Here is a 14476-nt window from a genome sequence, read left to right as displayed (position 1 = left end):
CACTAAAAGTATTCTGTTCTTTTTTTTTGTAGATTCTCCATCTCCTACTGCTGCAAGAACACTGACACTGGTGGCCAAATCTGTGCAGAATTTAGCAAATCTTGTTGAGTTTGGTGCCAAGGTAAAAATATTTTAATGGCACAAAATGTAATTTTTACAAATTTTTGTCATAACTACAAAATGTAACTTTAAGTAGAGAATTTTATTTTTTAAAATTTAGGTTAAAATTTTAGGGCCTCTCACCCCTTACCCCTTCTCGTCTTCACCCAAAAATATGGTATATGGCTTAAATTTTGCAGCATATTTTTCAGGTGGTTAGATCATGATATGACAGCCATTTTATAGAAGAAGTTAAGAGATTCTGAATCCCCTAAATTTCCAGTGAAAGCTAATAGCATAACTGAGAAAATATTTCACAATTCTGGAAATGATACAAATGGGAAAACAGATAACATAAGTGACTTTAAAAAAAAACATTCTATCAGTGCATTTCATCTTTATAGCATCATAATTTCCCATGCAACTACCTCCATATTGCACCATCCTTTGTTACAGAAATGATTAAGCAAAAGTAACTAATAAAGAGAAATTTTTGATATTGGCAATAATAATCAGTCCTGTTGTTCCCTGCCTTTGCTGTTTTGGAAGGCTATAGTTCATTAATTTTTCACAATAATCTACTTTTTTGATCGCTTCTAATCTTCGCTTTAGCAGTCTTTTTATTTATGTTGTTATGATTAGGCATTGTAAGCAGCAAATCATTTAGATCTTCATACACATTCCTTTGAATTCCTGATATTTAGGATTCTTCTTACAAAATGATGTTATGTTGCATTCATATACGTTTCTGTGCCTTTCCCACATTGATAGGCACCCACTTTCTTTCCAGTTCTTTACTGTTATGAGCTGTGAATGTTTTGCTATATATAGGATTTTATTTTTGCCTTTGAGTTCCTCAAAGTATACATCCATTAGTGAGGGTGAGCCATTTAAAGGTTATGGACAATTTAGTCAGTTCCTCAAATAATTTTCATTTGAAATTCTTAAAGCTCTAACAGATTCACAGCTCTACCAAAAGTGGACCTATCTTAGCACAGCCCCTCAAACATTGATGGTTCACTTTTTTTTTAATCTTTGCTAATTTGTTAGTAGAATGGTGAAGTCTTAAAATAACTTTTAATATGCATTTTTCTTACTACTGATGATTTTGTATGGTCAATTATAGCTTGCAATTTCTTTGAAAATTAGTCATTCTTTGCCTGTTAGATATTTCTGTTAATTGATATTTGTTTCGAATATCAGTCTTTAATGATATTTGATTAATATCTTTTTATTAATGTTTCTTTTCTGACTCTGTCTTCACTGATTGTATTTTTGCAGAAGCTTTTTAAAATTTTAAGTACTCAAAAATTTTTATCTGTTATGATTTCTTCTATCCTCTGTGTAAGAATTTGATTCCTAGCCATAACTATAGAATATACTTGATCTTGTACGTTATAGTTTTTTAAAGGTATACAATCTTTAGGTTTCAAATCCATTTTGAATATTTTGTATAATATAAGATTTTATCAAAATAGGAGTCCTTCCTCACAGAAATTCATGTTTTTGAGTTAATCAAACACTGGACTCCTGCTTTTGATTGCTTGTTTCTTGCTTTTGTGGTTTTACCCCACCAATCCCTCTCTCTTTATTTTTTAAAGTAGTGCCAAATAGATGGCTACTGCTTTGTAATACAGTTTGAAGTCTGATGATTCTTTCATCTTCATTTGTACTTTTTTTTATTACTGTCCTTGATACGACAGCTTTTGTATTTTCAAAATAACTTTGTGTAGTTTTAAGAAGTATGCTCAGTTATTTAGTGTAGTGCTAAATCTGTATATTAACGTATCATTAGGTGGTAGCTTTTGAATCATATTGGCCTGGCCCGTAATGCCAATAGCTAGTGAATGTCTTCAGTTTGTCTCTTTATTTTGTTTGTACTTACATTTATTTACATTTTGTGTATATCTAAGTAGGTTAACTGCCAGGTATTTTATGCATTTTTGTAACTATTTTGAATGTAATTTCTTTTATCATTTCTTCCATGTTGTTGTCATTACTACACAAAAATGCTGATGATTTTTAACTTTTCAAATACTCTTAATTGTCCCAATTAGTTTCTTTGTTGATTCTCTGGGATTTGTCATTTGCAGATAAGAATAATTTTGTCTCTTCTGGTAATGTTTATACTAGTTTGTCCTGTTTTACTGCTAAAGCTAACATTTCTAGAACTTCGTCACATATGGGAAAACTTCCATTGTTTCTCCCTTGCAAGCAAGGTTAGATCTTGGTTTTAGATATATGTTTTTATTCCAAGGTTATGCTTTTTAATTATTCTAATATAAATGAGGGTTGAACTTTATCAAAGATTTTTTTATTCCATCACTTAAAACAGTCATGTCCTTTGTACCTTAAAGTTGCTTTTTTGATTGTTAATTTCTTTCACTAGTTGAAATATACTCTCATCGTTGGTATGAGTTCAACCTGGTTATACTGAATTACGTTCTGCATTTATGGCTATAGTGTTCTTCTGAGGAATATATTTACAGTTTTTGTATCAGTATTCATTAGTGCAGTTGATTTATAGCTCTCTTTCTCTGCCTTGTCTCTCCCTTGTTTTGGTATCATGATTTATTTATCACATAAGAAGAGTTTGGTTAGGTGTTTTCTCTCTGAGAATAATTTTTGTAGCATAACTATCAGTTGCTGTTTTTGATATATCTTCATAACATTCACAAGCAGATCCTTCTAGGGCTTTTCCCCCCTTCAATAATTCATTTATAACTAGGTTATATAATATAACTAGATTATGATGTTTAAATATTTATTTTTTATTACATATTTTTATAAATAGTCATCTTCTGTCCTTAAAATGTTGCTAGTATGTTTTATGTCTGGTAGTTTCTGATAATTCTTTTTATCATTGACCTTGTTAGTTTTTATTTTTAAAATACCATATTATTCTCTGTCAGATTAGCTAATTGTTATTGATTATTGATCTTTTAAAAATGAACTCTTTTGCAGATTTTATTATCTTTATTTTCAAGTTTTTCCTCAAATTTTCAAACTTTCACTTCATTTTGAAGTGTTACTAAATAATTTTTTAGCCCTTAATTTAAAAATATGTTTATTGACTCCTTTTCTCTTTTGCTGTTGTGATCTTCAACATTATTGTCAGCATAATTTATTTTTTGACCCCATAATCAAGATCAGTATCCTTTATTAATTAATGTTACTGCATTATCATCTGTAAAGGCTTAAAATTTTTTTTTGTAAAAGTACCATGGGATGATGATGAAAAGGTATTTTCTTTAGTATTCTTATTAAAAAGTCACAAGTCAGTCAAATCTACTTTTCCAACAGAGGAACCCTGATATTTGGTGAGGTGGCAAGTTGAATACTCTGTTTAGCTCTGGCTTTGTTTGAAGAATTGATTCAATTTTTGAATTTGAATTTACTGAATGTTGAAGAATCTTTGATTATCCAGACATTCTTGTTGAAAAGACCAGAGTTGAATAGAAAATTTGACTTTCAAATACAAGAATCAAGAGAAACATGAAAAGGTAAACAGGAAAAAGAAGCTTTAAGCATTAAAGTGGAAATGTTTACATTCCTGCCTGGAGAGATGTTATTTGTAACTCATGAGACCGTTTTCAGTATTAGGGTAGTTAGAGGGAATATACATATGTAGGTATGTATGGGTATGTATGTAGGTGTGTATTATATATGTGCAGGTATGTATATGTACATGCGTGTATGTGTGCGTACACATTCATACACACAGAGAGAGAGGGCACAAGGTGAGCTGAATATGAAGGGAGAATACCTAAAAAAAAAATAAAGTTTACCGTTGAATGTACTAGGAGTAAGAAAAAGGGAGAGGTAGAATGTAGCAAATCATCTGACATACAGGAGGAAGAAAGAGCTTCTACAATGGAGGGGAAGAGAGGGGACGTGAAAGGAAATAAGTGAGCCCTACTCTCATGGGAATGTGACTTAAGGAGGCAATAACACAGACTCAGTTGGATATGGAAATCTATTTTACCCTACAGGAAGGCAAGGGGAAGGGGATAGGAGAGGTAAGATAATAGAAGGGACAGCAAATTGAGGAAAGGGATAATCAGAAGCAAACACTATTGTGGGAGGACAGGTCATGGGAGAGAATGGAATAAATGAAGGGCAGGATAGAAGAGGGAAATGTGGTGTCTTTTATAACATAAATATTATGAAAATGCTTTGCATTGTTACACATGTGTGATATTAAATTGCTTTTTTTTCTCAGTGAGGGTGGGTGGGGAGAGAGGGAGAAAATATGGAACTCAAAGCTTTAAGAACGAAAGTTAAGAATTGTTTTATCATGCAACTGGAAATTAAGATATACACGCAGTGGAGTATAGAAATGTATTTTGCCCTACAGGAAAATAGAGGGGAACGGGGATGGAAGAAGGATGGGTAATAGAAGAGAGGACAGACAGGAGGGAAGGGGTAAATGGGGTGCATGCTGTCCTGGGGTGGGGAGAGATGGAGAGAAAACTGTGAATTCAAATTCTTGTGGAAGTGATTGTTAAGAACTGAAAAATAAATTATATATTTAAAAAAATGAATTCACATACACAAAAAAAGAATCTTTGATTATGTTTTTATGTTTAGGCTCAGGTTTGCAGGGTACATTATTTGTGGTTTATAGCCAGTGTTACATGCGTTCTTTGATATACTTTATTCCAATTTTTCCTTTGATTTCTTGTAACCATAGAATAATCCTGCCTGTCCTCGTTATTTGTGCTTGGAATTTGACTTTTTTTCTTTTATTGTTCTTCCTTCCATCCTCTAGCTATAATATATAACTCTTTGAAATTAGAATTCCTTCCAGTACATATGATTCAGTTTCTCAACAGTGTAAATCTGAGATTTCTTTACTGTTTGGTTCTCTGTGAACTTTCTTGATCTGAATTTGTGTTGTCTGCTTACAGTCTTTTTGGATGGTTTTTCTGTACTGTTTATTGGAAGTGTAGTATTCAGGTTCTCTTCTTCATGACATTTTTTTTCCTGAAAGACAATACTTGCCCTAAATTGCCTCTTTGCATCCCATATTCATTTTATCTATTCTTGTTTTGCAGAGTTCAGATGTATTCTTTCAGTCTCTTAAAATTTTATTCAATTTTTTTCTTGTCTTCATTTTTGTGTTCTAATTCTATTTTCTTCTTGAAAATCTAATAGGTAGAGTATCTTTTGTTCTAAATTCTTAAATTTTTGAGGAGGAGTCTCCATTTAACTAGTGACATCTAGGTGTTGATCCTGAAGGATGGGGGAGGATGGCAAATCCTTCAACAAACTTGGGGAAGTCAGGAGGATGGAAGATAATGAGTTCAGTTTGGGACATAGTGAGTTTAAGATGTCTACTGGACATTTTGTTTTAAATGTCTCAGATGCAGTTGGATATGGTTAAGTTTGAGAATTTTGAGCATAAAGATGTTAACAAATCCATGGGAGCTATTTGATGACCAAGTGAAGTAGTATAGAAGAGGACAGGATCTTGTGGGACACCGACAGAGGGCATGATCTGGTTTAGGATCCAATAAAGGAGAAAGAGAAGGAGCAGTCACATACGTAGGGGCAGAACCAGGAGAGAATGGTGTTCTGAAAACTTAGAGAAGAGTGTCCAGGAGGAGAGAGTGATCAACAGCGCTCTCAGTCTTTTAGGCCTGTGAGAAATATGATACCATGTAATTAATGAAGAATCAGTTATTGAATAGTCAGGTGATGAACAAGTCCTTGATTCTAAAAGAAGCGGGGGGACCCTCTCATGGATTTTTATATGCCCTTTACTACTTCCTGTCCATCAACTTGAAGATCTCTATTTTTATATTACTTCATTTTATCTCCCATTTATAAAACTTGAATGTTTTACTGTTTATGATTTAGTTTTGAAAACAAGTTCAGTTGCTGTGAAATTTTAAAGGTATTATTTTCTTCAGCATTTTTTGGGTCTCCTTTAGCAAGCTGTTGACTTGCTTTTCATGATTTTCTTACATTGCTCTCATTTCTCTTCCCAATTTTTCTTCCACTTCTCTTAATTGAGTTTCAAAATCCCTTTTGAGCTCTTCCATGGTCTGAGACCATTGCATATTTATTTTGGAGGTTTTGGATGCAGAAGCCTTAACTTTTATGTCTTCCTCTGATGGTATGCATTGTTCTTTCTCATCCCAAAGGATGGAAGAAAATACCTATTCATCAAGAAAGTAAACTTCTATAGTCTTTTATTTTTCCCCCTTTTTTGGGCATTTTCCCAGACAATTACTTGACTTTTGAGTCCTTTGTCAAGAAGAGGGTATAATCTGGGGACCTGTAAGTTCTCAGTTCCTCCATGGTGGCACAATCAAGGGAGAGGACTTTATTCCTCTCTTGGTCTGCACTCAGGTCTGGGAGCTACTACAAGCTTTTCTGCCCAGGATCTGAATAGGATTCCCTCTCCAGAGCCTTCACCAGCTCCACCAGGCCAATGCTCTTCCTCACCCCATGACCACCACTCAGAACTGAGACCCAGATCAGCAGCTTGATTCCCCCAGGGTCTTTAGGCCTAGGGCTCCAAAAATGGACACTGATGTTGTCGCAGCCTGGACCCAGGGCTAGGGGAGGACCCTGCTCCCTTCTCACCTAGGTGAAAGAGCTTTCTTCACTGACCTTTGAAGCTGTCCCTGGCATTTGTGGATTGAGGGATCTGGGAACCTTAGCTGCTGCTGCTGGTGCCCTGAAGCCTACTGCAGTCCTGTTCCTGCCACGCCATCTGGCCAAGGCTAAGAAGTGCTCCGCTCTGGGCCTGGTGCAATAGACCTTTCCTTTTGGCCTTGCAGGCTGCTTTGGGCTGGAAATCTCTTTCAGTCTGTCGTTTTGTGGCTTCTGCTGCTCTAGAATTTGCTTAGAGTCATTTTTTACAGGTATTTTATTTATGGGCTGTGGCGGGGAGAGCTTCTACAGGTCATCCTTCTACTCTGCCATCTTGACTCCACCCCTGTGCTGTTAACTTTTAAATACATTTATTCAATCTTTGTTTGAAGTTTCAGTTATAAGTGCAACTTAGAAAACTTTTGTAGGGGCGTCTACTATTTTACTACTTCTACTACTTTATTTTTTTTTTTAATGTGTATTTTTTAGTTTTTGACATTCATTTCCACAAAATTTGGAGTTCCAAATTTTCTCCCCATCTCTCCCCTCCCCCACCCCAAGACTGTGCATTCTTGACTACCCCTTCCCCCAGTCTGCCCTCTGTTCTATCACACGCCTCCCTTCCCTTATCCCCATCTTCTCTCTTTTCTTGTAAGGCAAGATAGATTTCTATACCCCATTACCTGTATTTCTTATTTCCCAGTTGTATGCAAAAACAATTCTCAACATTTCTTTCTAATACTTTGAATTCCAACTTCCTCCCTCCCTACCCATCCCCACTGAGAAGGCAAGCAGTTCAATATAGGCTATATATGTGTCATTTTGCAAAAGACTTCCATAATAGTCATGTTGTGTGAGACTAACTATATTTCCCTCCATCCTACTTTGTCCCCCCTTTATTCTGTTCTCTCATTTGACCTTGTCCTTCCCCCAAGTGTTTACTTCTAATTATCCCCTCCTCCCGTTTGCCCTCCCTTCTATCATCTCCCTCACCCCACTTGTCCCCTTCTCCCCTATTTTCCTATAGTATAAGGTAGATTTTCATACCAAATTGAGGGTGCATGTTATTCCCTCCTTAAGCCATATGTGATGAGAGTAAGCTTCACTTTTTCCCTCTCACCTCCCCACTTTTCTCCTCCATTGAAAAAGTTTTTTCTTATCTCTTTTATGAATGATAATTTGCCCCATTCCATCTTTCCCTTTCTTCTCCCAGTATATTCCTCTCTCACCCCTTAATTTTATTTTTTATAGATATCATCCCTTCTGATCCCGCTCAACCTGTGCTGTGTGTGTGTGTGTGTGTGTGCGTGCGCATGTGTGTGTATAATCCCTCCAACTACCCAAATACTGAGAAAAGTCTCAAGAGTTAAAAATATTATCTTTCCATGTAGGAATGTAAACAGTTCAACTTTAGTAAGTCCCTTATGATTTCTCTTTCCTGTTTACCTTTTCATGCTTCTCTTGATTCTTGTGTTTGAAAGTCTGATTTTCTTTTCAGCTCTGGTCTTTTCATCAAGAATGCTTGAAAGTCCTCTATTTCATTGAATGACCATTTTTTCCCCTGAAGTGTTATACTCAGTTTTTCTGGGTAGGTGATTCTTGGTTGTAATCCTAGCTCCTTTGACTTCTGAAATATCATATTCCAAGCCCTTCATTGTGTTATCCTGATTGTATTTCCACAACACTCAAATTATTTCTTTCTAGCTGCTTGAAATATTTTCTTCTTGACCTGAAAACTCTGAAATTTGGCCACAATATTCCTAGGAGTTTCTCTTTTTGGATCTCTTTCATGTGGTGTTCTGTGGATTCCTTGAATATTTATTTTGCCCTCTGGTTCTAGAATCTCAGGGCAGTTTTCCTTGATAATTTCATGAAAGATGATGTCTAGGCTCTTTTTTTGATCATGGCTTTCAGGTAGTCCCATAATTTTTAAATTGTCTCTCCTGAGCCTATTTTCCAGGTCAGTTTTTCCAATGAGATATTTCACATTGTCTTCTATTTTTTCATTGTTTTGGTTTTGTTTTGTAATTTCTTGGTTTCTCATAAAATCATTAGCTTCCATCTATTCCATTCTAATTTTTAAAGATTTTCTTGAGTGAGTTTTTGAACCTCCTTTTCCATTTGGCTAATTCAGCTTTTTAAAGCCTTCTTCTCCTCATTGGCTTTTTGGACCTTTTTCCAATTAAGCTAGCCTATTTTTAAAGGTGTTGTTTTCTTCAGCATATTTTTTGGGTCTCCTTTAGCAAGTTGTTGACTCACTTTTAAGGCTATGACCTGAGGCCATTACATATTTATTTTGGAGGTACTGGATGCAGAACCCTTGACTTCCTCTGACAGTATGGATTGTTCTTTCTCATCCAAAAGGATGGAAGAAAATACCTGTTCACCATTCACCAAGAAAGTAACCTTTTATAGTGTTATTTTTCCCCCCCTTTCCCCGTTGGCCATTTTCTCAGCCAGTTACTGGACTTTTGAATCTTTGTCAAGAGGAGGGTCCCAGTGTTCCTCCTCACCCCAGGACCATGCTCAGGGCTGAGATTTAGATCAGCTGCTGAATTCCCTCACAGCGGCTTTAGGCAGAGTGCTTCACAGATGGAAGCTGCAGCCTCAGCAGCAGCCTGGGACCAGGGCTAGGGGAGGACACTGTTCCCCTCTTGCCCAGTTGGAAAAGCCCTCTCGTTGACCTTTGAAGCTTTCTTTGGCACTTGTGGGTTGAGGGATCTGAGAACTTCAGCTGCTGCTGGGAATTCTGTCCCCAAGTCCTCGTCTGGTCCTGTTCTCCCAGTGCCAGGTGGCCAAGGCTGGGCTGCACTCCGCTCCCTGTGATAGACTTTTCCTGTCGGCCTTCCAGGTTACCTTTGGCTGGAAATCTCTTTCACTCTGTCGTTTTGTGGCTTCTGTTGCTCTAGAATTTGTTGAGAGTCATTTTTTACAGGTATTTTATGGGCTGTGGGGGAAGAGCTAGAGTATGTGCGTCTTTCTACTCTGCCATCTTGTTTCCGCCCCAGTTTTATTTTAGAAATCAAAAAACATCTCAGAACATGGAGCCTTAGGGATTTTCGTCAAGTAATCAAATACTCATCAGGTTTGTTACCCTGTAATAAGGATACACAATCGTTTTGAACTTTGGTAATAAGTAGATTAGTAAGAATTATCATACTGTGACATATTAGATAACAATTTTTTTACATGTAATTCATGTGATTTCATAAAGAGTACAGAAAGCCTTTATTTTTATTTTTCTAGGAGCCTTATATGGAGGGAGTAAATCCATTCATCAAGAGTAACAAACATCGAATGATCATGTTTTTAGATGAACTTGGGGTATGTGTATTACATATAATAGTTGTCGTAAATATAATTTTCTGCTTTAAACAGTGTAATATATAGCCCTTTCTTCAAGACATGCAGTAGTGGGTACCAGTGATTATTGTTCTCTCAATCAAGATTCTACAAATTATAAGAAAACGAAAAGAAAACCACATTGGGGAGCAGCAGGGTGGAGTGAGTGGGTGCTGGACTCAGAATCAGGAGAGGCCTGTGGGGACTCAACTGACCCTGAATGGTTCTGTGACATTGGGGAGGTCATCTAATCTCTCTGAGCTTCAGTTTCCTTAACTGTAAAACAGGCAATAATTGTAGTCCCTTTACATGGGATTCTGAGGGAACCTCTGGGTGGTGACTTCTCTCTAGTAATGAAGATTAAATAGCTGCTTCGCTACTTAATAATAGTCTTAGGGAGATGCCTGGGACGGAGATACCAGGTGACTTGCCCTCTCACTGGTGACACAGCCAGTGTCTATCAGAACCTAGGTTTTCTGACTCCAAGTTTATTATAGATAAGTTCCAAGTTAGCTTTTAGGAAGAACTCATTTCTTCAGAGTACCTAGGATTTTAGTACTACTTTATTCTTTTAAAACAAATACTATGGAGGAAAAGGGGAAGATTCCCCCAGATAGGCTGATTGGCTACAGTAAGTAGAGAGGACTAACACTGTGTAAACAGTACGTTGCAAGCCTTGACAGTCTTTGCATTTTATCAGGAGTAGTGTAGTTTTAGGATCTGATACAATGATTACAGTGAATGAGAAGATAGCTACTATATCATTAGTTGACAATCACAATTTTTAAATTACATCTTTAAAGGGGCTTGCCATTCTAAATGCAATTTTATGGTTCTTCTTCAAGAATGTACCTGAACTTCCAGACACTACAGATCATTCTAGAACTGACTTGTCACGTGATCTAGCAGCTTTGCATGAAATTTGTGTGGCACATTCAGATGAACTTCGAACACTCAGTAATGAGCGTGGTGTACAGCAGGTGAGTTTGTACTATTTGGGAAATAATGCGTTCAAGTAATTAGTACTTAAATTATCAGTATCAAGATTAATCGGACTATAAAACAAGTACTTGTTTTACTAAAATTACTTATGTTTGGATGAATTTTGGCTTATTAAGAATGCATCCAGAAAAATGCCTTTAAGATAATCATTTAATGCATTTATAAGTTTGATGTATTCTGTCAGCGAAGATAGTGTTTTCATCTGTTTTGTGTCTAATATGCCTAATTTAAAAAAAATAAATTTAAGAGTTTCAGTATTTGTTACGTTTGCATTTTCTTTATTTGGACACAATCAAGACTATATTTCTAGAAGAGGTTTTTGATAAAGCTTTTAAAATGAGTTGATGTAGAATAATCTAGAGACATGCTATATTATACTAAGCAGCTAGGTGGCACTGTGGGTAGGTAGACCACTGGGCCTAGAGTCAGGAAGACCTGAGTCCAGATTTACCAGCTGTGTGACCCTTGGCAAATCACTTTACCTTTGTCTATCTTGGTTTTCTCCTCTGTAGAAGGGGGGGCCGGAATAGTAACAGCATCTAATTTCCAGGGTTATTGTGATGATCAGAGGAGATAATTGCACAGCACTTAGCACAATGCCTGGCATATAGTAAGTACAGTATAAATACTGGCTACTGTGAGTAGCAAGCCCTGCCTGATATCATATACTCTTACATCTACCCCTGACCATTTATGACAGGTAGGTTTGTCTCCTAGTAGGAGACTACTTTGCCTTGAATGTCAGGCTTAAATAAATATTGTGTGATTGTTTATTCACTTGGAGTGAGTATTCACCTTTCTCCATTCCAAATCCAAATCTCTCTCATTTGGCTGACTTCTTCAGTGTCACTTTAGATAGGAAGAGTTCCTCCAGGGATTTTCTGCTGAAAAGAAAATTGTCAGATTTTTGCTTAACTCTAGTGGAATTCTTACCCCAGAAACCTCATTTAGCTGTGAATAGCAATTCTCTTTCATAAGAGTTCATTTGAGTAACTTAAATTTATGAAAATTCACATTTCCTTCGTGGAAATTTTTGTCCTAGACTTGAATCTCAATTGTTGTTCATGTGTTTTCCATACTTTGGGATTCTGAAGTTAATTTTCCACTTGTTTTTTTCTTCCTTAGCATGTCTTAAAAAAGCTCCTGGCTATTACAGAACTGCTTCAACAAAAACAAAACCAGTATTCAGTGACAAATAACATCAGGTAGCAGCCTTTGCCTTAGTATTCTGCATGGATTCAGCATGCCCAACATGGTGTAATTCCCATCAGTATCACTTTCTCCTTGCTCTTGCCAAAAATAGCACACCTTTCCACATTCCCAGGAATGTGTGAACTATGCAAAACAAAACCCAAGATTCTGCTGGGGGAGAGTTGTGCCAGCAGCTTTGTAAGCTATCTGTGCAGGATATTTGCACTTTTTTCCACATGGAACAAATCTTTAACAACCTCTGAGCCTTGGTGTACAGATCACCTTTCATAAAGTAAAATGCTGTGACTGTCTCTTGAACTTTGAAAATTTATTTTCAATACATCCATTTGCCAAAGTTTCGCTGTCTGTTGGAAAAAGAATTATGTCATCAACTGACAAGAAAGGAAAGCCTTCTCTTTTGACAGCCGAGTATAACTGGATTGCAGATTTTTCTTACTGTAACTTCTTCCTCGTTGGGAGGTGACCATTTGACTGTTCAATCACTTTATTTGTATTTACAGTTTCCAGAATTTGACATTATAATAGGAACAATCTTTGTTGTATACTTTTTTTTATACTGTACTGTTTTCTCCTGCCTGGATTGTGTTAAAAGAGAATGTTTAGAAATGGTATTTGTCAGCTTTATTTTTAAATGTGCCATTGATTTTGTCTGTTTGAGTAATTCTTTCATCAAAGACAGTGAATTCAGATAAATCTCAATGCTTTTGTAAAATGTTTACAACAGTAAATAATTTGAATTCAGTAAATTTATTGATCATTGTTATCAGTCATGCATGCCTTCATTAAACCATTTTATAAAATATGAATTTGTTGTCTTTTATGTAAAGCCAAACCTAAGCATTATCTTTGTTTAAAACACTCAGCCATTCCGAATTTTTGTGCTGTTTTAAATTAGATAAACCACATCTATTGCTTGTTAAAAAATTCTCATTGGTTGAGAGCTGCACTTCATGAAGGGATATTTTGTTTGACTACATAGTTTTATTTATTGACAAGATTTGCTTCTGTATTTTTTTGTGTGAAATTCACAAAAACTGAGTTGAAATAAAGTCAAAGGGGTCTTGTGTTATTTGCTGTTTCTCCATTCATTTCTTGGTCTCTGCTTTTGCCTAGATATGGATTCCTTAGGCTGTTCATTTTCATTTTCTGCCTCTTTCTTTTGTCCGCTTTAGAGGCAAGTCAAACAATTTTCAAAGCCCCCTAGATGATGAAACTCACTTCTTTTTACTTAAAAGTTGTTGATGAATGTATTTGAGTACCTGCTCTTTGCATGGCCTTGTGCCTAGAGGCCATCCTGTACTCCAAATTTTCCAGCCTCATTATTCGGTTAATGGAGGCCTCGTGGAACTGTGTAAAAGTTCTAGCTCAGGTGTCAAGAGGACCGGAATTCAGATCCCACATCAGATTCCTTCAATGTGTGACCTTGGGCAAACTGTTGTACTTCTGGACTGCAGTTCCTTCATTTGTAAAATGAAGGGGATGGATTAGGTCGCTACAGCCTCGAAAGTTGTCCATCTATTAATCTGTGAACTGTGCTACCATCTAACCTACACCTCTCCATCTTATCCACAAGGATGGCATGAGACTACAGCATTATCTATAGAATTCCCTGGATGAGTTAACCCAGAAAAGGAAATGAGGTTAGCCTAGGATGCCTGCTAATGATGAAGTTAAGCTGTACGAAGGTATGGGGGTGGGAAGAGGAATAGAAAGGCTAGCACATGGGCCTCATCCTCCTCCCAGAGTAGGGTGCTTTGTCCGTTCTTCCTCTTGGTGGAAGTGAGGATTACATATACTGGGCTGTTTTGAGGGGAAGCTGAGCGTAGTAACTGAATTCCAGTATGTTTTGAGTCCAGTAAAACTGAAAAGTAGGGAAAAGTGTGTCTTCCAGTCCTTAAAATCATGGGAAATGTTTAACCCTTTTCTTGACGTTGAAGGCCTAGTGCTTTCCTTCTCCCCAAAAGTATTTATTCTCTGTATGCCCAATTATAGCTAAAATAATTCATATTAAGCTTTGAGTTATTTGATTAAAGTCATTCATATTAAACTGAGTTATTCGTATTTTAGAGGAGGACCTTTTACCCAGATGACTATTAGAATCATAAGTTTCAGAATATATGAAGCAGCTTGTTTTGTATCAGATTTAGAGGTCAAAGGTATCTCATCTAATCCATACTCATGTCAGTGAAGAAACAAGCTGAGAGGTAAAGTAAAACAT

At 36.4% G+C, this 14476-nt stretch overlaps 1 protein-coding gene across 1 annotated transcript in view; it reads left to right on the top strand.

Annotated features, from left to right (window-relative positions):
* The window catches only part of RASA1 (RAS p21 protein activator 1), a 113617-nt gene extending 100290 nt beyond the window's left edge, over positions 1 to 13327 (top strand). Inside the window, exons 22-25 of the mRNA XM_072606203.1 lie at positions 33 to 121; positions 9949 to 10026; positions 10890 to 11024; positions 12172 to 13327. Coding sequence (XP_072462304.1) covers positions 33 to 121; positions 9949 to 10026; positions 10890 to 11024; positions 12172 to 12255 — 386 coding nt within the window. The 3' untranslated portion in view covers positions 12256 to 13327. The remainder of the gene's footprint in view (positions 1 to 32; positions 122 to 9948; positions 10027 to 10889; positions 11025 to 12171) is intronic.
* Positions 13328 to 14476: the final 1149 nt, after the last annotated feature.

This window comes from Notamacropus eugenii, chromosome 4, assembly GCF_028372415.1.
Source record: "Notamacropus eugenii isolate mMacEug1 chromosome 4, mMacEug1.pri_v2, whole genome shotgun sequence".
Lineage (NCBI taxonomy): Eukaryota > Metazoa > Chordata > Mammalia > Diprotodontia > Macropodidae > Notamacropus > Notamacropus eugenii.
This window is presented reverse-complemented; position numbering and strand designations above follow the sequence as displayed.